The 24,597-nt window shown below is 55.9% G+C and overlaps 2 protein-coding genes across 4 annotated transcripts; one reads left to right on the forward strand and one right to left on the reverse strand.

Moving 5' to 3' along the window:
* Nucleotides 1-609: 609 nt before the first annotated feature.
* radx (RPA1 related single stranded DNA binding protein) lies at nt 610-5,337 on the forward strand. The gene is made up of 14 exons (XM_086160273.1): nt 610-1,209; nt 1,326-1,462; nt 1,532-1,724; nt 1,801-1,909; nt 2,049-2,143; nt 2,216-2,338; nt 2,415-2,510; nt 2,580-2,747; nt 3,170-3,318; nt 3,389-3,504; nt 3,686-3,750; nt 3,830-4,063; nt 4,628-4,801; nt 4,883-5,337. Exons 1-14 carry the CDS (start codon nt 687-689, stop codon nt 5,005-5,007), a joined length of 2,307 nt encoding a protein of 768 aa, XP_086016399.1. The 5' UTR covers nt 610-686; the 3' UTR covers nt 5,008-5,337.
* npas2 (neuronal PAS domain protein 2) lies at nt 5,272-24,294 on the reverse strand. 3 transcript variants are annotated; one of them, XM_086160272.1, is made up of 21 exons: nt 23,857-24,293; nt 16,594-16,734; nt 16,112-16,168; nt 14,889-15,043; nt 14,725-14,816; nt 14,497-14,586; nt 14,276-14,396; nt 13,513-13,626; nt 13,200-13,315; nt 12,426-12,508; nt 12,235-12,341; nt 11,998-12,145; nt 11,832-11,916; nt 11,630-11,759; nt 11,211-11,308; nt 10,905-11,054; nt 10,507-10,689; nt 10,182-10,366; nt 7,619-7,711; nt 7,332-7,533; nt 5,272-7,246 (listed from the first exon to the last, which is right to left on the reverse strand). In XM_086160272.1, the coding sequence occupies exons 2-21, from the start codon at nt 16,647-16,649 to the stop codon at nt 7,073-7,075; spliced, it is 2,439 nt and encodes an 812-aa protein (XP_086016398.1). In that variant the 5' UTR covers nt 16,650-16,734; nt 23,857-24,293; the 3' UTR covers nt 5,272-7,072. The 3 variants fall into 3 exon arrangements, with proteins under 3 accessions (XP_086016398.1, XP_086016396.1, XP_086016397.1); XM_086160270.1 differs by having other exon boundaries at nt 11,630-11,916; nt 23,857-24,294; XM_086160271.1 differs by lacking the exon at nt 23,857-24,293 and adding an exon at nt 18,016-18,482 and having other exon boundaries at nt 11,630-11,916.
* Between the last annotated feature and the right edge of the window lie 303 nt (nt 24,295-24,597).

The raw sequence follows: 24,597 nt of genomic DNA on the forward strand, positions 1-24,597 counted from the left end.
TTTTTTATATATTTTATAGGATTACAAAAAATATTTAAAAAATAATTAACAATCATTTTAAATCCTATTGGTGTGTCTTGCTTCATGTGTGTGTGTGAATGTACAGCTCCCCGTTTCCTACACTCACACACACACACACACACACACACGCACACACCTGACGATTCAGTCCAGGAGAATCTGGACGCTCTACACCACCACCTTCTCCTTTTTTCTTTAATCCTGGAGGATTGGTCTCCACATCTTGGTTCCAGGAGGAGAACTCCGGTGCTGCAGAACTTCTCCGTGGGCTGAAGGTCCACATGGAGCTTCGACTGGAACTATCGTTCTTCTTCCTCCCTGCGCAGGTTGATCTGCAGGTGTTTGGGGGCACCAGGGGGCCTCCGCCCAGCTCCCTGAAGCAAAACCTTCTGGAGGTCTTGAGATGAGGAGGAGATGAAGGCGGATCTTCACGCCGCGTCTCACCGAGAAGACCCGATGAACCGCCTGGGGCGCGCATCTCTACGGTTCGCCGCGTCGCCATGGAAACAGTGGGGGGGGGGGGGGTTGCTCGCCAACCACCAGGGGGCAGCACCGAGCAGAAGAAGAAGAAGAAGAAGAAGAAGAAGAAGAAGAAGAAAAAGAAGAAGAAGAAGAGGAAGCGGAAGAAAGGCGCGAAGAAACGTTGAGAAGTTCCTCCTGGAGCCATGGAGACCTCCGTCCTCCAGCGGACGCTGGAACGGTTCTCCACCGAGCAGCGCGTCCGTCTCCCCCCTGCAGAGGCGCCTCCGGTGCTGGTCGCGGCGCTGCGCCGGTACCGGAGCGCCTCCGACGGCGGCGCCTTCGACGTGACGCTGGCGGACGGCCGGTGGCGGGTCCGGTGCCGCCTCGGCCCGGAGCTCAACCGGCTGGTGCACCGCGGTGTGCTGCGCGCCGGCGTCGACGTGCGCGTCACGCAGTGCGCGTACGTGTACGACGAGCAGACGCTCGGCCGCGGCTTCGTGTCCGTGGAGGGGCTGGTCTGCTGCGACGGCGCGTCCCGGTACCGGGGCCCGGATCCGGCGGGGCTGCCGGTCCTGGACCGCGGGGGCCCGGGACACTGCGCGCCCCCGCCGGAAGACGCTCCCCTGCTGGGGGACCGGAAGCACTACCTGCCGCTGTGGAACAACGACGACCCGGAAGGAGACCTGTGGGAGGCGGGGCTTCCGTCCCGTGACGTGGTGCTGGACGGTGAGCGGGAACCCGTCGAGAACCTCGGGTGGACCGAGGCCTCCTGAGATGTTCTGCAGCAGGCAGAACCAGGAGGCGGCTCCCGGCCTCGACCTCTAACGCCGTCTCCTCCGCAGTGTCCAAGATCTCCCTCCTCCACACTCTGGTGGACCCCTTCTCCACCCGGCGCCTGCCCCTGCTGGTCCGGGTCCTCCACAAGTCCAGGCTGCGGTTCTACGGCAGGTCGGGGATGAAGATCGACTGGCCCTACCAGGTGAGCGCCGGACCGCCGGCGACCGCGACCTCTGACCTCCTGGGCGCTGAAGCTCCGCCGTGTTCCCAGGCCTACCTGGAGGTGGCCGACCAGACGGGCTCCATGTCCCTGGTGCTGTGGAACGAGGTCTGCCCGGAGTTCTACCGCAGGGTCGCCGTGGGAACCGTGCTCTACCTGCAGAACTACACCCTGAAGAAGAGCTACCCCAAACGTTCTCGCCCGCAGATGGACCACTACGGGATGATGACCTTCCCCTCCGTGGGTGCGACCACGACCGCCCGACGTTCCGCGAGCAGGTTCTTCTCGCTTCTCTGACGTCCGATCTTCCGCTCCTCCAGAGATCTGCCTGAACCCGAGGAACCCGGTGTCGGTCATAACCGTCGTGCCTCCAAAGAACGTGCGGCCCGAGTGGGGGCTCCCAGAGGTCTCCTACGTCTTCACCACCAGGTGATCCACCTTCTCCGGTTCCTTCTGCCCAGCCCTTCCGTTGCGCCCCGCTCGGGAACCGGGAGGAGAACAGGCCGACCCACGTTAGGAGTCCTACCTAATACCTCGAAGCCGTGTGACACCTGGGTTCTGTCTGAAGGTCCGAGGTGGAGAACCTGAGCCTGAACTCAGCCTGCGACGTCATCGGCCTGGTGACCTTTGTGGGTCGGGTGGAACGATTGAGGAGCAAAGAAGGTACAGGTCGGGACCTTTGACCGGCGGGGGCGGCTCTGCTCTTCCAGCTCCGGAAGTAAATGTCTCCCGCAGGAGATCCGGAGAAGTTCTGGATGTACCGCTGGGTCCACGCCTTGGACGGAACCTCAGATCAGCCGTTCATACTGGAGATCTTTTCCTCGTCTCAGCCGGAGGTCTTCAACGCGATCTGTCCGAGTACGTGGAACCCGGCGTGGGGTCTCCACTTCCTGGTCTCCGTCCTGCGGCGCTGACCATGTTCTCCTACCCCCAGTGACCTACCTGGTCTGCACCCAGATGAGAACCTGCGGAACAGGAGGTTCCTCGTGCTACCTGACAACCAGCTGTGAGACCCAGATGTTCATCACAGGTCAGAGCGTCGGCGTGGTGACCGGCCCGAGACGTGGAACTGCGCCTCAAGGTTCTCCTCTGCCTTCAGGGTTCCACAAAGGCCAGCCGTACACCAGCGACCCCGTGGTGAAGAGCTTCATCCAGTGGACCAAGACCCTGAGGGACGACGTCATCCTGCAGAAGACCGCCATCGGAGGCTATTACCGCTACCCGCCCAGCCCGCAGACCTTCAGCCCCCCGGGGGCAGGAACACCAGGTGACCAGAAGCTCACGGCTCACATTAGAACATGGTCTTCCTCAGGCCCTCCTTCTTCTGAGGAGGGCTTGAACCAGGAGCCGAGTCTAACACAGCAGTCCACTGGTTAAGGGGTTGAGGACACGGTGAGGAGAACATGGTTTCACCGCAGACGGTGAGGAGATCAGTATTCTAGTGAAGAAAATGAGGAGAACACGGTTCTAACGTAGACCTGGAAGAGAACGACGTTTCAGTGGAGACAGTGTCGAGAACGTGGTTCCGGTGAAGACCTGAAAAATTATGGTTCCAGGGAGAAGAAAGACAGGTTCTGGTTCTACAGCTGATGCTATGAAGGTGTTTGTTCTCCTGGCCAACTGTTCTCCACGGACGAAGAACAAACCTGTTCTTCTTCGTCGAGTAACATCTTGACGCTTTGTCTCCAGGTCAGGTTCCTCTGGTGGCGGCGTCAGTCCTGAAGAACCACCTTGAGGCTCTGCACTTCAGGGAACACAAACGACTCGCGATCCAAGGTCAAATCACGGCGGTGAGATACAGGAACCTCCTGAGGAACACGGGTTCTCCAAGCAGACAGGTACCTCCAGCCCTCCTCTTCCTCATCCACTGATACTCGGGCCATTCCGTAAACCCGTTGGTTCCCTCAGACACAGAACGTTCCTGGCCACTCGTGTGAAGAAGCTGCCGCAGAACCGTTTGGTGGCACCTCCTTGTTGTCCGAGCAACCTTCGGCCGGAAGCGGTCCTGACAGCCGCAAGAAGAGGTGTGACATTCTCTTGAGTTCCTTGAGGCTCCAAGGGGAACGTCGCTGCGTTCCCTCTTTGCGTTCACATCTTCTCCGGAGATAGAGAACGGTTCTCCAGGAGCAAGATGGAGGCACAAAGGTTCTTGAGAAGAAATTTGGTTCCACACGATGAGATGCTGACCGGCCTCTGTTTCTGCAGGAGAGCAGGACCACAGGACGAAGAGGGGGAGGAGGAAGAAGGACCAGGAGAGCAAGGGCTTCAACGTCAGGATCCAGGTTCTTCAGAGCCTCATGTCGTTGTTGGGACCTTCAGGCCAATCAGAAGCTCACCTCGTCTTTTCAGATGTGGACGGGCCATCCTGGGAGAGCAGCAGGTGGACCAGGCAGCGGCAGGAGGTGGAGGACCATCTGCTGGGAGCTGGTCTGTTCCTGGACAGCCTGTGTCGGAGGTTCTCCTTGGATGACAAGGACGGCCTCCTCCAGTGGAGCAACCTTTATCCGGCACGATGGACGCCACAGCAGAGCGCTGCCCCCGCCCCCCAGGCTACACCCGGGTACCTCCAGATAACCATCCTAGGTAAGACCAGACGTACTCGTTGATCTTTTTGTCTCATAGCATGGCCTACTCCAGGTTCTGTGAGCAGAATCTCAGATGTTCCTCAGTAGTGGTGAACCTGCAAAACACCCCTTCCCCCGTAACCGCTGGTTTTCATGAGCTCCATGAATTAGTCGGAGCCCGTTCCACTGCCCCAGATACCTCCTAGTCCTGTTTACGTGCGGGTATCCTGGCTGGCTGATCCCGGACCGGTGAGAAGATCTCCTGAGCAGGCAGTGTGTTGCTCGGTCACCAACCACTTCCGGCTCCACCACGTCTGATTCCATTTGTTTCAGATGAAGGCCGACCCTGCAGCCTGACCTCTGCTAATTGTATGAGCGTCAGCGCTGAGTCACCGTGAACACACACACACACACACACACACACACACACACAGGAAACTGAGTCGTTCAATCCCATTTCTGAGTCACATCTAGAAAAAGGAACCGTACGATTATAGGTGGAGCACCTTCAGCTCCTTCGGGGTAGAGAGCAGCCCTGTCTCCTGGTGCTGGAGGTCCAAAGACCTTCTGTCTGCTTCCACAGGTATCAACAAGCAGATCGCCATAGACGCCGCCTTCCTCCCGGTCACCTCCTCCAGGGAGTCTGATGCAGAAGGAGGTCCTCATGACCTCCAGGTCAACTCCCTGCTGTCCCTGTTGACCACAGGCCTCCTGTCCCCCCTCACAGACTCCACGGGACCTTCAGCTTCTGACTTTGGTAGGAGCAGCAGCACTTTTGCCTCTGGTGAACCTTCACCTTCAGGTAGGGTGCCACAGTTTGACCCTCTTGGTCTTGCAGATGCCATCTTGGCGAGCGCCGGAGAGCTGGAGGACCTGCACCTGGTCTGCGTTCTGGATCTCTGTCACCTGGGTGGGGAGGATGTGGAGGTCCTGGTCAACAAGGTGTACAGAGTGTCGGACTGAAGGTTCCAACATTGAGGCTCTTGTTTTTAGTGACTCTGGAAAAGCTGCCTTGTCAGCCGACGGGATGGAGACGGAGATCTCAGGACTCAAAGCTGCTTCTTCTCCTCAGACGAGCAGTCACGGGACCGTTTTAATGTCGAGGCGGGTCCATCTGGCCTAGAGACCTGCTTCCCTGTCATGAGGCTTGCAGAGGCACCTCCTGTCTCCACTCGCAGAACCCCGGTTCCAACTCTCAGCGCCTAGAAGGAGTTTGGTCCGCACTTGTATGTTTAAAAATATTTATTTCACAATATCCAGGTTGATTTTTATAAATAATTCACCAGAAGGTCATTGATGTCTCTGACGTAAACTCCGTTTGTTAATTTCTTTTCTCGACAATATGAACAAGAACATTTAAAGCTTATCTTGACGGTAAATACAGAAGTCCAAGTGGTGACGGAACAGGGGAGAACCCTCGCCGCCGCCCTTAAGACACTTCACGTCCGTCAGAGGACGAGTCCCGCCTCCTAGTGATGGATGGACAGACGGGACGAGGACCTCCGAGAAGACACCGCCATGTCTGTCCTTTACATTCTATCTCAAGAGAACCTCCACACACAGAATGCAGAGGAACCCGGCCCCCCTCCTCCTTCGGTCAGAAATTTGACGTGACCCGATCCCCGGGAACGGCGACGAAAAACATGAAGGGGGAAAAAAAACGTAGGGACTGAAAGTGCGGTACCGTTTGAGAAGAGGGTTATTTACATGGACCGAAGCCCAGAGAACCGTGGAACCTTGGGAGTTCTGCTGGAAAGCAGCCCCCGTCCCCTAAAAGGGTTCTCCACCACCTTTTAAAAGGCAAGAATAAAAACACGGTGACAGGTTGAAATGATCTGAGGAACGACGAATAACCACCTAGCGGGAGAAGGCGGTGGTCTATGGCACCTCCGGGTTCTGCCCCGCCCACCGGCCCCGGGCCGCAGAACTACATCTGAAATGGATTCTCGGGGAACGAACAGATTTCCGTGGTAGAAGTACAATTGCACTTTGAGTTTTCCAGCTAACGATGTTTTCGAAGGTTCTGCCGCGGGAAGGAACCTTCTCCGTCGGGGCGGCGGAACCGGCGGACGAGCAGCCGCTGGAATGTTTGGCCTTTACAGCCTAAAGTAATTTTGTTTGCGGACGACGCCTCTGTCCGTCACAGCTACCAGCGGACATTCTTCTGATTGACATTGCGCGCAGTCAGCAGAGCGCCACCCGCAGGCAGGACACCCTCCACCCTCCTCCAGGTGTCCGTCCCGGGGGGGTCCAGATGGTTCTCCAACACGGCTGAAGGACGTTCTACGGGGAACAGCGGAACCTCGTTCCGAAACCGGCGCCCACCTTCCCTCAACTCCGGTTTGGACTTGGCAAAACAACGTCGCGGGGCTAGCCTCTGAGTCTGGATGCTGATTGGTTCCCGTGTCTCAAGGCCTCCAGTGCGGATCTCCTTGTATCTGGAATCTCCGATAGAAATCTAGATCTTCGATCGGCGGAATAAATTAGGACCTACGAAAATAGAGCTTTGTATTCCAAACGGACCTGAGCTGGATTTTTAAAGCCGTCATCAAACCGTCACCCGGTCCAAGGCACAGGTCCCCCCACGCCCCCCCCCCGGGATGGCCACGCCCCCCGAGTGGCTCGTCGGCAAGGAGCGGCAAGGTTGTTGGGTCAGCCCTTCATCGGTCCCCGACTGAGGCTTTAAAAATCTAGATGGATCTTCTAGCGGGTGGGCTGTGACACCTTCTCTGGGGACTCCACCTGGCGATGTCCTGGGAACGTCCCTTTCAGAGGTCCCGGGGGAGGCGGGCTTTTGGACCCAGAAGAGTCCGATCGGTGTCTAACAGCAGGAAAGAAAACGCCGGGTTCTAGAAGGCGGAACCAGGCGGGGGGGGGGGAGCGCTATGATAGGTGGCTGGTGGAAGGCCCCGCCTCCTGGGCTCCACGGCCCGCTGGCGGTTCCGCTCCAGCACGGAGCAGAAGGTCTGCTCGCCGTACGCCGCCGCCACGGCGACTCAGGAGAAGCCGGCGCTCTGAAGTTCCGCCGCTACCGAGGCAGCAGGTTCCTGAAGTCCGACACGCCGCCCGGCGGGTTCTGGGAATGCTGGTACTGTCTCTGTGCCGACGCCGGCTGGACGTATCCCACAGCGCTCTGCGGCGGGAGGCTGGCCGTCTGGAGGAACGTCTGGGCCGAGCCGCCGTGGACCAGGCCGGGAGTCATCTGGGGAAACGCACAACACGCCCCGGACACATCAGCGCAACCAATCCTTGAGCAGAGATTCTGGAGGAAGTTCCCCCCCCCTCACCTGAAAGAACTGGGGCTGCGGCAGGGGGTGCTGAGGGGGCGGAGCCTGGGAGGGGTACGGCGACTGGGACTGCTGGGCGATGAAGCTGCTGTGAGGGATCATGATGGGCGAGGTGAAGACCTGGGACGGGACCAGGACGGCGTTACAGTTCACCTGCTGCATGGAGAAGGACGGGGCGATGATCTGCTGCTCCAGGGTGTATCTGTAAACACAGGGGGCGGGGTCACAACAGGCCAACAGAGTGTATATATGTGTGTGTGTGTGTGTGTGTGTGTGTGTGCGCTCACATGGTTTGGGAGATGCCCATGTTGCACTGAGAACCCTGTGAGGTCCCGCTGCTGGAGGGGACCAGTGTCTGCATGGGTTGGTTGAGGAGCATCCTGGGGATCAGAGAAGAACTTCTCTCAACCGGAGGCATCAAGTTCTACTTCGGTTCTAGCTCAGGTCCCGAGTGGTTCTACCTCAGGTTCTCCCTGGGTCTAACCTCAGACCCTCGGTACCCTCTACCCCAGGGGTGTCAAACATACGGAACCGGCCTGCAAAGGGGTTCCACCAGGCCCGCAGGATAATTTTGAAAGTGAAAATATGCATAAAAGACAAGGATTTTTTTTTTTTTAATTAAATGCAATTCAAGAATTTTCCGCTAGTGGGCGCACTATTTTGGTCAGGGTAGACGACAATCCGCATCACTGAGACGGACCAATCAGCAGACGTTATCAATGCACCACCTGCTGCTTGTTATGACGTTTTTTCTACCCCGGACTACGTCCTATTTATTTACGGAGACGCATAGGAAACCTTTGTGCTTGGCGTATTTGCAACAAGTTTCGGTATTTAAAGAATATAATATACGGCGCCACTACGAGACTCATCAGAGCGAAAAATATGACAGCTTGCAAAGACAACTGAGAAGAGATAAGATCAACGAATTGGTGGCTGGTCTGAGGAAACAGCTTTCACTTTCACCCATAGCCGAGAAATCAGTGAAGCAGCGGTAAAAGCCAGCTAGCTAATTGCTAGCGATTATGTGCAATTTAATGTTAGTCACCAGCTTCACTACAAACAAGTATGATGGAATTCTACTGTTCATGCAACTCCATGCATTTTCAGTATGTATTGTATGTTTATGCATGTTTCATGTATGAAGTTTACACATTTACAGGACAGGTGAACACTTTCTTCCTTACACACTTAATAGCATTCTTTTTAGTTTGTAAGGTGTAGGCAGGGATTCAATTCAGATTTTATATGCACATGTGTAAATAGTTTAAAAATCCCTTTCTTTATAAGTCTCATTTAATCTCAAAGTGCATTACTATATTTTTCAGTACCAATTACTTGTTAAAGTTTTGTGCCTTTGTACGATCAGTGGGATCTCATGATCGCATGATAGCAAAGCATCCATGTGAATGATAGAAGTAAATTTCACTTTTGTCGAAGGAAATATGAGGTGTTTCATGAAATGTTTTGTAAAGGGATTGTTAATGAAATTCCAAGATTTTCCTAATGTTCTTGTACTTCTTTACACCAAAACAGAGGAAAGACATGATATTTTTGTTATTTATTGCTGAGTATGCCATTATTTTAACGGTCCGGCCCACTTGACATCTACCTAGGCCGTATGTGGCGCGCCATGAGAAATGAGTTTGACACCCCTGGTCTACCCTTGGTGTCCAAGTGAGCAGGTCAAAGGGTGAAAGGAAATGAAATGCAAAGGTCAGGAGTCACAGGACAACCAGGGTGACATCATCGAATGGGGGGGCTACTGTCCCCCTATCAGCTGTGTCGGGGCATGTGATGTCACACGGGGAGCTGTGATGTCACATGGGGGGGCTCTTAAGCTGCCAATCAGCAGGGGAAGCTGTGGAGAAAACTATAGAGAGGACCTCTCTGTGTGTGTGTGTGTGTGTGTGTGTGTGTGTGTGTGTGGCTCATCGGAGTCTGTAAAAGGAGCGGCATGAAGGTCTGGTTTCCATCCTGGCCCTTCAGATGTCCTCTCGGTGCTCTAGCAGCAGAGGTCGGAGGTCCACGCCTCCATGTTTTATCCCCAGGCGCAGTGAGACCCTCCCAGTTCCTCCACGGGGCCCCCTCGGGGGAACCGGGGAACCCCGGAGGCCGTTTCTGCGGTGGCCCCTGGACAGAAGCCAGCTGAGCCGCTATCACTCCAGGAGGAAGCTGCTCCTGCGGCAGGCCTATGGACGCTCCCTGGACAGGTCCCCCCCCCGCACACGGAGTGGTACATTCTGTGAACCCCCCCCTGCCCCGGGGCCGTACCAGCTGTACTGCACACCAAGTCACGAAGCACCACAATGTCCACCAGACACGTCTCCAGGTGACACACAAGCAACCTAGAACCTCCACAATCCACCTAGAACAGTCAGTGGTCGGGAACCTGTGGCTCGCGAGCCATATTTGGCTCTTGCGGTGACGGCGTATGCCTATCAGATAGTCTACTAGTTTATCCGCGCCAAAGCTCATGACGGTGACGATGGCAAAAAGAAAAAAAAAGACGATTACCCTGCGCTCCGGGCTGCTTGGACACAGGAACTTTGCATTTGGATCTGCGGTATGGCTTTTATGGCTCTCCCAGTCAAAAAGGTTCCCGACCCCTGACCTAGAACCTTCACAGACCACCTAGAGCCTCACAAACACCCTAGAACCTTCACAACCAATCCATGGCCTCCATCCAGGAGGTTTGGATGAAACATTCCTGTCTGGTGGACCTGGAGCAGATCTAACATGTCTGGTGAACATCAGCTCTAGTGTCCACCCTTTGCTTTTCTGGTTCTCCATCTGTTTCAGTGTTTGGAAGTTAAATCGAGAGCCGTGTCCTGTCCTCCTGGAACTCACCGTAGGTGTCCGTCCTGGTTGAACTCTGCGTCCGGGTGTCTTTGGCTGGCCTCCTGCAGAGGCCTGGTGTTGGTCTGGGAGAACATCATGGGGTTGCTGTAGAAGGGCATGGTCAGGCTGGTGTTGGTCTGGACAGGTAAGCTCACCGCCTGGACCGGCCCACTGCGTGGAGCCCGCTGCTGGACCTGCGAGGAGGAGGAGGACACCCTCAGAAGGTTCACAGAGAACAACTGGCCCCGGAGCTTCGGGGAGGATCCAAGGTAGGTGGTTCTCTATCTGAGCGTCCAAAACATCACGCGCACCCGAGGAGGTGCCGGCGCCGTACCTGGCTGGAGGGCGAGGTGTTGTCTCTGAGGTGCAGGTGCGGGGAGGTCCTGTGAGATCCACAGGAGGAGCCCTTGGTCCTGTTGACCCCTGCCTGGTTCTGCTGGGCCGGCCGACCCGGCCCCGTGGGCTGGTTCTGCTGGGCCGGAGCGGGCTCCCCGTGGACGGGCTGCTGGAGCAACATCTGAGGAAGTGGAGGACGCACGTTCATCTCCAAGCGCGCGCACGCTGGGCTCCGATTGGTCCGTTACACAAGAACCCAGGAGGAGGTCAGGTGTTCCCTGGGCCGCCTCTAGGGGGCGCCGTCGCACCGCTGACGCCTTACATAACACGCTCTCGTAACATCACGTTTGTGAGACCGGTGGAGGTGGAGATGGAGGTGGAGGTGGAGGTAGTCACCTGGAGATTAGCCAGTTGGAGCTTCTCCTTGATGTCATGCAGCTCCTGCTGCTGCGTCTTGATATCGGCCTGCAGGACCCGGGTCCGCTCCTCCAGCTGCTCCTTCAGCTGCTTCATCACACCCAACTGGGGCTGCTGCAACTGGAACGGCTAACACACACACACACACACACACACACACACACACACACACGTAAGGGACAGCCAGACAGGCTGAGGGACATGAAGCTCTTCTACATGCAGGTGCCGAAGCCTCTGAGGACAGTTCCCATCGGGGAACCTGAGGGAACATCTGGTCCCACTGACCTTGGAGCTCCCGGGCTGCAGCCTGGCGGGCGTCCTGTCCGTCCCCACGGAGACCGGCGGCCATGACGGTGTGCAGGCGTCCGTGTAGGAGTTGGCCGCTGAGGAGCAGAGAGGCGGGTCAACCGGACGCGGGACATGACTGCGTCCTGGTGGAGGTTCTAGAACCCGTTTTCTGCAGCTGAACATCTAGTATCGGGGAGGGGGGGGTTCCTCAACCATCTAGTTTCTGAGGAACATCTCATGGGGGAATATGTTCATAGGATAGAAAGGGACAGTTGGACCTGCAGGGGGTCATGAGCAGCCTCATGGACCCACCAGCTGGACTTTCCAAACATTCTTCTAGTCTGAATCTCATTGGGTAATAAAGTAGTAAAGTAACAACTATGTGTGTGTGTGTGTGTGTGTGTGTGCGCGCTCACAGGCCGAGTCGGACGGCGCGGTGTGCGAGGACCTCCTGGAGCTGTGTGAGGAGACGGAGCGGGCGGTGCCGGCCCGGTCTCGGGAGGGGACGTCCAGCGTGGAGCAGAGGTCCAGGTACAGCTCCTGAGCCTGGAAGACACGGAGATCCTTCACGCCGACGTTCACGTCGGGAGGCGGAACCTTCTCCAGGAGGACGCTGACCTTCACGGAGGAGGGGGCTATCTCCGGGGGGGAGAGCTCCTCCAGGCCGAAGGCTCTTCTCCTCTCGGCCCGGACCTCCGCGTAGCTGGAGGAGAACCCGCGGAGAACACGGTTGGAAGGCTTTCAGACGTTTCCGTGGTGATAGGATCCGGGGGGCGGAGCCTACCTGACCACGGTGTGGGTGCACACGATGAACTCGGGCTTGGAGTTCCACTGGTGGTACGTGATGTAGTAGTGGGTCCTCAACCAGATCCACTGCTGGCCTTTAGTCAGGAACCGGTAGAAGCAGGACTTCCCCTTCCCAAACTGCATCACTGGGGGGGGGAGAACCACGTTAAGGTCCACCACAACCTACGGAGAACCCCGGAGAAGCACGCAGAAGATGTCCACAGCGGGGACTCACGTTGTTTGTGACACTGAGCGATGAGCTCCAGGTCGTCCACGTGGTAGTAGTCATAGCCTGACGTACCCAGAACCTCGAAGGGCAGGTAACCGATGATGGGTGAAGCTCTGCGACCAGGAGACCCAGGAGAACCACAACTGTCAGAGGAGGGCGGGTCGCTGAGGTCCGCCGTGCATTTGTGGGATCCTTACCTGTGGTCCAGGAAGAGGAACTTCCACTCCAGGCTGTGTCTGGAGGTGAACTCGTCTCCAGGCTCTTCTACGTTACACAGGTCCTGCAGAAAGCACATCAGACATCAGAACCAGGACCGGGACCAGATCTCCTCTCCTCGATCAGCCCTGGTTCCTCCGGTTTCCAAAAGTGTCCAAGATCTCCTGGGAGACGAGGCCAGCCGTGACGGACAGATGGCCCGGCCAATCACCCGCCAGCTCTCTGACGCCTTCCAAGAACCTTCTTGAAGGTTCTGTGTCACCCACCATCTGCCGCTCCTGGAGCTCCACCACATGCTAACGGAGCTGAAGGAACATGTCACTCTCACATTCTGTGGACCGGAACCTCCAGAGTACTGGGTGGGTGTAGCCCGGAGGAGAACTTCCTGTTTGGGTTCCAGGAGGGAGATGTTTGTCCAGCTGCGTCACGGAGCCTCCAAATCAGAGATTAATCTGAGCCCCGAGGAGCCCGGCAGACGGGACGGGAGGAGGTGGAATCCAGATGGGACTCTGGAACCATGAAGGTTCTGCTTGGCCCGACATACACAGATTCCTGGAAGCCCTTTAGGACAGAAGAGGAGCGGGACGTGCACCGAACCATCTCCGCCACGGACCCTTGTTCCATGAGCTAACAGATCCTGGTCTTCTTCTCGCGCGGAGCTGGCCTTGTTGACCTTCAAGGAACCGGGTGACTGCGTCCACATGAGCAGTTACCATGGAACCCAGCCAGATGCTGGAGGTGGAGGTGGAGCTCACCTTCAGGAACTGCGGCGTGACGAGACGCACGGTGGCGATCAGGCAGACCTGCTCCTCCAAGGACGCCTGGAGGCTCCTGGGTAACGTCAGCTCGCCGTTACAGGACGGTGGAGTTACTGCACACACACACACACACACACATATACAGTCAGACCACTGTGGGTTCTGCAATTTGTAAGTACTTGCTGGTACTGCAAGGAGAACCCATGTGTAGAAGGTAGTAAAAATACTTCAAGTACTTGTAGTATTCATACATCCATACTAGTAATAGCAGTAGTACTGCACTGCGACAACAGGCCTAGAGGAACCTCACCGCCGCTGTGGAACCTGAAGTCCCCCAGGAACCTGACGTGCTCGTAAACAGGGGCTTCCTTGGGGTCCACGTTCCCGCGGGCCAGGTGGCAGCAGAACTCCACGCGCGCCTCGCCTGGACACAAACACAGGCGCCGCTGTCAGCGGCCATCTTGGAGGAGTGTCCCAACCTCCAGACCAATGGGGAGGCTGGATTAAGGTCAGAGCCCCAGGATTAGCGGTCGGCGTATTCTTAGCCAGCAGGCTAATCATAGCGCCGGCAGACAATCCAATAACCTGCCTCTATTTCTAGGAGCGCCAATGTTTCCGGGCCTTCGGGTCACGACGAAGGTCTCAGACGGAAAATGGGAAGCTCCTAGTCGGGAGGTATGGTCAAACCGATGGATGAGGAACACGAGGAACAATAGGAGACTCTGGCCTGAGAGGATGACCACCAGCCAAAACCCCCTGGACCACAAATAGAACCAGAGCATGGAGTGTCCAGAAACTGGATTTCAGAGGTTCAGGAGCAGGAGGTTGAGGGTTTGAAACCCCACTCCCTCACTCAGACCAGGTTCTGGATTCCTGGTTCCTGCAGGTTCTGAGGTCTGGACCTGCAGGAAAGCAGGAGGTCCACCCTGCAGCTCCTGAAGTGGCCTCCTGGCTTGAACACTTTGGAACTCCTCGGGCTCCGCCTGCCAGTCTTCCTTTGATTGACAGGAAGCGTGCGAACCAATCAGAGCCGGGTTCCTAGGGACGCCCCGCCCACGAGACGGAACACTCACTGTCCAGGAGGTCTGCAGCCACCGGGTCGGCCATCAGAGCCTGGGACGACAGCAGCTTGTAGACCTCGCCGTGTTCACGCTCGGGCAGGAAGTTCAGCAGGTTCTGGTCCACCATATCTGACTGGTGCAGAAGCAGAGAGGGGACAACCTTCAGGTCCGGCTGAAGAAGACCAGACCGGCTTTCTCCAGATCGGTCTCCTACAAGAACCTCTCCGTCTTACCGGCAGATGTCCGATGAGCGAGGACACGCTGTCGGACACGTAGATGATGTTTCCGTCGGTGGTGACGGCGACCAGGAACCCGTCCAGGGCCTGAAAAAGAACACAGGCCTTCAGAGTGGCTTCCTGTGGATCTCAGGTCCACCAGCCGCCGACGGACCAATCACATGGCCGCAGGAACCGCACCTTCTAGAAGGTGCCGCCCGGGCCTGAGGAGGGATCGGGGCTTACCTCCAGCATGAGCTGCGTGAACTCCTCGTTGCTGAGGAACGCAGGCTTCCAGTCCTGCCTCACGTCACAGGTGTCGTTCTGCGCCGTGATGTCTGCGGGATACGAAGCCATCAGCGACCTGGCTGAAACCCGGATCAGAACCTCGTGCCGCGGAAGAACCCCACCTTTCTGCTTCTGCAGGAAGTCGATGGTCCTCTGCAGGATGGTGGACTTGTCCATCTTGCGGGGGTGGCCCTGGCCCTGCAGCATCGTGCACAGCTCCTTGATGAGCACGTTGAACTGGTCCCTCCTCTTCTTCTCAGACTTGTTCCTGGACGCCCTTCGGAGGAGAACATAGGAGAACCATTAAGTCCTGCTGCAGAAGAACACGGAGCATGAACCGACTGAACCAGACAGCGCGTACACACAAACACATACACAGTTCACACCTGCTGGGTGTGTGTGTCGTAACGTAACACACACACACCTGCTGGGTGTGTGTTACGTTACGACGGGATTAACGAGGTTCCCCTCGGATTAACGAGCTTGCGGTCAATAAACCCTTGAAAGGTCAGAACCCGGATCTCGTGGGGATCAGACCTTCCAGAGGAACCTGGAGACACAACACTGAGGTTCTCAAGAGCGTCTCCAAGGAGCACGTCATCGTCCTGATGACCTCCGCCAGGGTTAGGGTTAGCATTTGGAGGTTTACGTGTATCAAAGCGGGTTTCAATATGACGTGACCCTAAGAGGTCCAGAAGACCTGGTGGACAGGTGAGAGGTCAGGTACCTCCAGGCCTCAATGACATCACGTGAGAAGACAGGTGGTGGTTTCACATGGGTTGAGAGCAACCTGTAATAAACTGCCACATTCAGCCAATCAGAGTGCAGGGGGCGGGGCCTCTCCCTGAGAACGTAAACAGATGACAAGGAGGTCCTCTGACCACCTTCGGCTGTGGGCATCTTTGATTTTACTCTTGTGGCCTGGAGCTCAGGACGCACCAGGCTCCGATTGGCTCCTGTTCGGTGGGCAAATACTTCTAACTGGTTGGTTTCCAGCTTTCTGGGAACCTTCTCCCTAAACCTCCTCCAGAAGCCACATGAGCTTAAGTTCAAGTTCAAGGATCAGACTTCAGATCATTCATCCATCCGGATCTGATCAGCTGATCCACTCAGTCCTAGAAGTTCTTCAACAGACTGTAATCATCAAAGAGTCCATGTTGTTTCCATCCTCGGACCAGGGTTTGGAACCTGTTCTGTGTCTCCACGGCAACCGGCTCTAGCTGGACCCACAAGCAGTGTTACCATTGGTTACCACGGCAACGCTGAAAATCACCAGGTGGACCCGAAGGGACTGGACTGACACACATACACCCAGTGTGTCTCCTCGGCGGCAGAGCAAACGCACCTCTTTGCCCGGTCCTTCTCATCTTCGTCCATCAGGTCCTCCACGCAGCTGCTGGTGCTGCAGAGGGAAGAGGAAGAGACAGGTGAGCGGAGGTCTGAGGGGCCGGACCTCCGGACCTCCAGACATCCAGACCTCCAGACCTCCAGACGTCCAAGCCGGGACACACCGGCAGGAGGGGCGGGAGGAGGACATACAAGACCTGGGGAGCTGGGGAACCGAGGAACAGGTAACCCAGGAAACTGGCTCGGAGACTGATTTATTTTTGGACTGTACTGTCTGCACACGCACACACACACACACACACACACCTGCTGTCAATCATCCAACCATTCACCCTCTCATTCAAACATTAGGCTCTCAACTTTAGAGCCTTCAAGGAACCAGAGAGTTTCTGGAATGAAGATGGAGAACATAGAGAACCATTCCCAGTGTTTACATAGAGGTGGTGTATGGAAGGTTCTACAGAACGTTCTAGTACTCACTCCCATTCCCTGTGGGTGGAACCACAGGGGCCGCTGAAGTCGGACAGGTTCTCCATTCTCAGGCCCTCCAGCCGCTCTCTTGCTGACGTCTCCAGAGGCCCATCAGCTCCGTCTTCATCTGAGCACGCTCGGGATGAGTCCCTACACACACACACACACACACATACGTTGTGGTGTGAGATGAGCAGCTGAAGGAGAACCTGCCATGACAACCAGGAGAACAGAGGAAGGCAGAGAGAAGCCAGCAGGAGAACATGGGGAGAACTACCAGTGGGTCAGAACCTAGAAGGTCCCAGCTGGTCACCCCTGGTGGACTGGGAGCTTCCACCGACAGCCTGCATTCCTGCGGCGAGCCCAGGTTAAGCCCCGCCCCCCCCCAGCCTGAGAGCGGCGGCATCCGGTTACAACCAGACCTTCAGGTGTTTACAGCTCCAGAGGAACCTGAACCTGAGCCAGAGGTCAAGTTCAGCACACACACACACACACACACACACACCTGTGTACTGTGACCTGGACTGAATCAGCCGATCAGCACAGGATGCAACAAGTTGGACGTCCATGGAAGCTGCCATGTCAACATAAAGTACACTGTACTTCAATTTAAAGTACAGTGTACTTTATTGTAAAGTACATAAGACTTCAAAATAAAGTACACCACTTATTTATACTGCCATTCAAACCAGTTATACTGCTTCTACCATTATACAGTTATTATAGGCGTTACTGTTTTACACTGTGTAAAGTGCAGTTAACTCATCTCTCAGTATACTATCTTATATATCCATATATATAAAAATACATATGTATAACCTCTTATTTTGCATAGATCTGGCAGGGAATCTACTGGAACATTCCTGGTTTAATTCCTGGCCCCTTCAAGTGTGTCGAAGTGTTGTTGAGCAAGGAGCAAGACACTGAACCCAGAACTGCTAATTGCAGGGAACGAATTACGTCATTCATAGGGATAAATAAAGGATAAATTATAAAAATTATTATATAAAAAATATATATACATATTATATGGTCATTCGCGTGGATTTGGCAGAGAATGTGCTGAATGTTATGATGTACAGTCTGTGACAGGTCCAATGTTTACCTCCCCCAGGTTCCGGTTCCGTCCAGACCGGAAGAAGCGAAGGGGGAAACCGGAAGTGAACCCGCTGACCGGATGTGGTGGGGAACACAACATCCACTCGGCTCGGCTCGGTTCGGTTCGGTTCGGTGGGCAGAACCGGAACCTGCAGCCATTTTCTAACACACACCGCTGATCGACGGTTTGGGTGGATTTCATCAATATTGACATCGAAAAAAATTTATAATCATCATAATATTGACATCGCGCACACACACACACACACACGCCCCGCCGTTATTCTTTTCACTTCGACGTTACGAAAAAACGCGCACACGCACGGTACGTACCTTCAGTGTCCGGTACCGACGAAAGTGCGCGGTCAGATTTAATCACCGAGAGCATCTCCACCGGGACCGGGACCGGGACCGGAAGCCTCACATTGCGTAATGCCTCCTGAAGCCCGGACCGGCGGCTCCCCCGCCGCGGGGAAAGTAGGTCAGCCGGGACCGGGTGGAGGAGAGCGGCGTAGGTGCGGCTCCCGGAGCCGTTGGGTGTCGAGGGGTAATCTTTAACATGTGCACGACGCAACGCCACGGTCACGTCCGGTGTGTGTGTGTGTGTGTCGCGTCAGCGCCGTGAGTGATGAAGAGTTCGGTTGAAGGATGAAGGCTCTGACCCGACCGGAAGTGGCGCGTCTTGCTGGTTTGTTTTGGTCGGTTCCACTTCCTGCGCACACGCACGCAGCAGAATGTGGGTCACCCGAAACGCGGGGACGCGCTTCCAGCAGAGGAGACCTTTGGACCAGGAAACCTATCAGCACACACACACACACACACACATATTGCTGAGCTGAACTGCGGTTCTTCAGATGTTTCCAGAAGAACACCAATGATGCCCATCCATTCATCAGGGGGCGGGGCTTATCCCTGCTGTCATTTGGTAAGAGGCGGGGCCATCCTGGACCAATCAACAACGCATACCCCCGCATCCATGTCATCCACCCTCTCCTTCTGGACCATCCAGGGTCTCCATGAAGGTCCTGCATGTGTCTTGACTGTGGGAGGAACTCAGAGAACCCTGAGGAACCCCACACAGACACGGGGAGAACATGGAGACCCCACACAGGAAGGAACCCTGTGGGGATCCGAGCAGGGATCTTCTGACTTAGGGTGGAGGTTGTGACCCGCCCATAAGGAGGAGGTAGCAGAAGAACCAATTATCGCACAGGTCTTTTTAGGTCAGAGTTCTACATTCCTGACCGGAGGAACCTCCAGGACCGGTTTTCCTCCTCCCAGACTCATGTGACAGGAGGAATCTCTAAGGATCTGTAGATCCCAGGGCTTCACCCAAAGCAGACAGGTTCTCCGTTTCTATCAGAACCTCGGCTGCCTCTTCTCCTGATGTTCTCCTTGATCTCCTTCTATTGATCCAGCTCAGCTGTCAGACAGACCTCCCTGGGGTCAAAGGTCAGCCAGGGGCCTCAGGTAGAACCTGGGTGAGCTTCTCTGGTTCCACACTTGCTTTGAGAAGTTCGTGTTCTGGCCTGGTCAGCCCTGCGTTCCCCTGCTTCCTCCTCCTCAGGAGCAGGTTCACATGATCCCACGATCATGACCTCCTGGGGGCCATCTTGAGTCCTGAAGGTTCTCCTTGGATTCTGCTGCTTTGAGGCAGTCAGAACCAGGAAGATGTCCATCCTGGGTCACATGACACCTGATGGTGGTCACATGACCTGATCACATCCTGCTGCAGGTGATCAATACTTCAAGGTATTGATACTTTTATTGGTATTCACTCTTCTTCAAGAACATCTGAGGCTCTGAGAAGATCACCTTCAACCTACCAACAGCTTTGTGTGAGTGTGTGTCTGTGTGTTTGTGGCCAGGTGTGTGTTTTTCGTGCGTGTCTGTGGGCAGGTGTGTGTGTCTGAAGGCAACTGTGTTTGTGTATGGGGACCGTCTGGTACAAGCGCTGACATCGAGGAGGGGAACCAGCGGTTGCCATGGCGATGTGTTTGCCAATCCTAATGTCATTTCTGACGTCCCTCTGGGTTCAGCTTTCAGAGATCAACCACCCAGACTGTGTGTGTGTGTGTGTGTGTGTGTGTGTGTGTATTATGTATCCATCCCCTAGCAGAGAACCTGTGTTTGTGTTCTTCTGAATATGGAACACTCTTGCTGTCTCTGGATTGGCTGCTCAGGTGAGTGATGTCATCACAGAACCAGGAAGTGGAATGTTGGAGGTGGACCACAACCTATCAGCCGAGCATGACAAACGCTTGACCTCCAACAGGCTACCAACTGTCTGGACCTTCTGACCAGACACCACCTGCTGCCAGACCACCTCACACACACACATATACACTATCCAGTAACCTGGAGTCATTGAACATAACCAGTCGTGGTTATGTTCGCGGTCGTTGGGGGGGGGGGGGCCTCAGCAGGATCCTTCCAGACCTGCATTATTCAGCATCCACCCACGGAGAGATTAGCTCCACTACTGAATCTGGGTCACGCCGAGCTGACGGATCTCTACTTGACATTTGGAGCTCAGGAACACCAAACACCAACGTTCTGTTCCTCCACCCTGTTCCTTCATCATCTTCTCCCATCCTGTTCCTCCACCCACTCCCTCCATCCTGCTCCTCCATCATCTGCCTCCACCCTGTTCCGTCGCCCCCGCCTGGAGAACTCTGGTCCAATCACCATGGAGACATTAATCTTCCTCTCCTATCGATGATGTCACCACCATTAATTACACCGTGGTGCTGCTGTTCCCATGGTAACACCCCCCCCCCCCCAGCGGAGCCCCGGGTTCCATCTTCTCCAGCTTCACCCACCAGTGAAAACAGTCCTGACCCATGGACCTTAACTCACCAGAGAACCTGGGAGAACCTCACCAGGTTCCTGGTCTCTTCAGAGCAGGGGGCAGGTCCGGACCCAACGGAGCTGCAGGAACCTGAAGACCCCGTGTGGAGAAGAGCTGAGGAACCCAGATGGACGTTACCATCGGTCAATGATCACAAGGTGGTCCTTTTGTGCCTCAAACATCTCCTTCCCGTGACTTCATGTGACTGCGTTCAAACCCCACACTGCTGCTCCCGCTCTCCTGCTGAACCTTCTCGCATCTCCAGAGAAGGTCCTCCTGTCGACCCCCGAGGAGAGGGGAAGAGCCAAGGTTTGGAGAGAAGAGCAGGAATCCAATGAGGAAGCAGCTGGACGCGATGGAAAACCCTGCATGTGAAATGGTGACAGCAAATGGACGGAGAGAACCTGGAGGACCTTAAATCACATGAAGGTCCTGCAGGACACCTGGACCTCCTCTTCCAATTTCACATTTATCCAAAGAACCTTAACAACATGAAAGCCTCCTCCCTGGACCCCTTGCTCCTGGATCTTCTCTACGTTCTCCTGGACCTTTAGCCCTCAGTCACATATGTGTGTGACTTTCCTTGTTCTATCAAGCTGCTGTGTGATTACGCCCCCAACACACACACACACACACACAGGTGTGTGTGTCCCATGCGCTGCCCGCTGGCTCAGCAGGCGTCAGGAGCAGACCTCCTTTCAGAAGGTTCCTCCGCTCTCCAATTTGAGCAATTATGTTCTGTCAGCAGGACCTTCAGTGAATCATCACGTTCTCCTGGCCTGTTATTGTCTGCTGCCACCGTGTGTGTGTGTGTGTGTGTGTGTGAGCAGATATGTGGGTCATGCTTCTGGGACACAGTGGAGGCTGCCCTCCCCGCCTCCACTTCCTCCTGGGAGAAGTCCTCCTGTAGATATTCTGAGGTGGACCATGCCATCTGACCTCCTGTCCTGGAGGCGCTGACCTCCTGCCAGCAGGCCGTGGAAAAAACAACCACATGTTCTTCTTCCACTTCTGCTGTGCCTCTTTCCAGGTTACCAAACTCTGCTCTCCACATTCCTGCAGTTCCTGACGTTCTTCTAATGAGCCCAGCCATCTCCTCGGTAGAACTTGATGGACCACGGAGACACCCTGCCTCGTTTGTCTCCGTCCGCCAGAGCCCGGACTCACGCACACACACATCAGTCTTGGGGTCCAGGAAATTAAGGTTCTGCTGGAACCACGGAGCCTTCAAGGAGCTGCAGGTGGAGTTCCTTCTCACCTGAGGACTACTCTGCCAAGAACATCGAGGTTGGAGACACCGGCGAGGAGAGCGGGTCAGTCAGGTCTGAATATTTCATGTCTTGATGGTTGCTCCTCTGGAAGGACAAGTGGTTGGGTTCTTCTGGGGTTCTCGTGCTCTAACCTGCAGGTTGGTCCAGAGAAAGCAGGGAGTTCCTCTCCAGATGTGAGAGAACCAATCAGCTGGAATCATGATGGAGGGTCACCCCAGCCTCTTGGAGGTTCCTGGAGCTCAGGTGTGACTCCCGACATGTCCCAAGGCTGAGAATGTTCCAGGTGGTGCCAGGGTCCACACCATGACCATGTGTGGAACCATCATGGAGATCCATCTCATTGGAGAACCCTTCAGAACATAGAGGACAGCCAGGCCTCGTTCTTTGGAGTGGCCTTCTGTCTCAGAACGCATGAGGTTCTGCTCCAGAACCCACCAGTGGAAGGAGAACAGAGCAGCTGGGTTCTTCAAACACACCTCCCTGGAACACCATGTTCAGGCCAATCAGGAAAAGGACCTGGCGACCTTCCAGAGGCTGGGACCTTCTAGAAGAACAAATACAGAACGTCTGTCTCAAGAGGGAACCGGCACCCAAGGCCACCACGTCACGCCGGCATTCCATCTGCTGGAGCTTCAAGGTCATGGAGACGAGAACAGCAGACACAGCCTGGAGGCATGTGACCTCCACCACCTCCTCCAGAGTTGCCCTCTATGACCCTCTAAAGCTCCGGCAGAACCAAACCTATCTACCAAGGTCCTAGATGGCTGGAGCGGGACGGAGAACGTAGGCCTTCACAACAGAGCAGCTGAGGTTTGGACCTTCTGCAGGAGGAGTGAACCCGGAGGGTGCGATGGGTTCTCCGGTCGGACAGAGCTCAGAAGGTCCAACCCCATGGTTCCAGGAGAACCTTCAGCACAGATGTTCCTTTAGGGATCCTGCATGGTACTTATGCCCTGTTGAGAACTGCTGACAGCCACCTGAGGTTAATTGGTTGGTACCTCCAAAAAGGGGCGGAGCCTCAGCTGGCGGTGGGCAGGGGCTCCGTCCCCTCATGGAGGCGTGTCAGCGTTCAGATGGTTCTCAGGGTTCTCCTGAGGGATCAGGCAGGTTCTCGGGGAACCTCCTGTGCGGAAATGCAACACCTACTAGAGTCTCGGTGAGCGCGCGCACGCGCACGACACGAGTGTCCCTTTTAATGGCGCTCCGCCTCTGCCCCTGCCCCCTGTGACGTCATCTGTAATTATTCGCATGGCGCTGAGTGAACACACGCACGCACGCGTGTTTAAACCCAGCGCGTCGGTCCCGCGCATCCGTGACGTGCGCGGTAACGCGCACGCACGCGCCATTTGCGCATGTGGAGTCAGCGCGAGCAGCTGAGCGGCCTTCGGTCTGAGCTCGCAGGACGTGGCCCACTAACCTACTTTCCACACACACACACACACACACACACACACACACACACACACACACACACACACACATACACACACACACCGGGCGCCGTTAGCTAACCTCCGGCGGGGCGGAGCGGACCGAGGAGCACAAACAGCGGCTGGAAAAGAGGAGTCACAACCGGAACCGGAACAGCACGGTTCGGGGTTCGAATCCCCTTTGAAGTGGGGGGCGCAGCGGGAGCAGAACCCGGTCCGAACCCGACCCAGAACCCGGTCCCCACCCACGCCGCCGTCCAAGCCTCATGTCACAGATCCACAACAAACTCCGGACCCCCCTCCCAACCCTTCTAGTCCCGAACCCAGACCCACTCCACCACACACACACACACACACACACACACACACACACACCAGACCGGACCCGACGGGCTTTATAGGTCACATCCCTCAAAGAAACACAGTTGTTCCTACAGGGCCGTGACTGGAAACAGAACTGTGTCACGCAGCGTGGGGAGGAGGGAGGGAGGGAAGGAAGGATGGAGGGAAGGAGGGAAGGGGCAGGTAAGGAAGGATAAGAAAATGAAGTGTATAAAAGGAGGGAAGGAAAGGAGTGAAGGAGGTAGGGAAGGAGAGAAGGAGGTCCGGGCAGCAGACCTACCTCGGCGGTGAATCCCGGCGCGGTCGGACTCGAACCCCCGACCGCACGTCCTACATCCAGAGGAACGGTGAGGAGATCCGTCCCGACCCGGCTTCTTCTGAGACACGCACGGACGCACGCACGCGCACACGCACACGCACGCCACCCTTCCTCGCCGCGCTCCCGAAGCGTCCGGAGCCGCAGAGCCGCCGAGGCTGACTGAGACTGAGCGGCTTCCGGCCGCCGCGGCAGCCCCGCCCCCTGTGCGCGTGTACGTGCGCGTGCATAACCGGGTGCGCGCCGCCGCGTCCAGCAGAGAGTCCATGGAAAAAAAAAACAGGGAGGGGGGGAGGTTGTCTCTCGGGAGCGCGCCGGAGCCGCGTCACAGGAAAACAATAACACGGCTGGAAAGGGCGCGGGGGCGCGCTCGCACATGAACGAGCGCCCTCAAAAAAAAAAAAAAAACAATAATAAGGTGAAAGAAAACTCGGAGAACTCGTCACGCCAGGGATTAGAAGCAACCCCGAACATGTATCTGCTGACAGGGGCTGAGAAGGTTCTGGGTTTCCTCCTCCAGGTTCATGTTCTGCCCTCCAGCCCCCACACCTCCCGTGAGGAGTCACATGACTCTGCGTGGAACCTCCTGAACCTGCTGACCTCGGACAGCACCGAGATTTCCTCTTCCTCTCCTGCCTCTTTGAGGGCACCGTCCTCAGGTTCTTGTATTTCACATATTCATGAACATGTTAGGATGGGTGACCA

This window comes from Fistularia commersonii, chromosome 15, assembly GCF_037954325.1.
Source record: "Fistularia commersonii isolate RoL2024-O1a breed Wild chromosome 15, RoL_Fcom_v1.0, whole genome shotgun sequence".
Classification (NCBI taxonomy): Eukaryota; Metazoa; Chordata; class Actinopteri; order Syngnathiformes; family Fistulariidae; genus Fistularia; species Fistularia commersonii.

Excerpts from the sequence above, each read along its gene's own strand:
- radx (XM_086160273.1), top strand. The coding sequence starts at position 687 with ATGGAGACCTCCGTCCTCCAGCGGACGCTGGAACGGTTCTCCACCGAG. Across the intron at positions 2,144-2,215 it reads ACGATTGAGGAGCAAAGAAG|GAGATCCGGAGAAGTTCTGG; the intron begins GTACAGGTCGGG and ends TGTCTCCCGCAG. Across the intron at positions 3,751-3,829 it reads AGGAGAGCAAGGGCTTCAAC|ATGTGGACGGGCCATCCTGG; the intron begins GTCAGGATCCAG and ends TCGTCTTTTCAG.
- npas2 (XM_086160270.1), bottom strand. The coding sequence starts at position 16,649 with ATGGAGAACCTGTCCGACTTCAGCGGCCCCTGTGGTTCCACCCACAGG. Across the intron at positions 10,690-10,904 it reads TCCAACTGGCTAATCTCCAG|ATGTTGCTCCAGCAGCCCGT; the intron begins GTGACTACCTCC and ends CCACTTCCTCAG. Across the intron at positions 7,534-7,618 it reads ATGGGCATCTCCCAAACCAT|ATACACCCTGGAGCAGCAGA; the intron begins GTGAGCGCACAC and ends CTGTGTTTACAG.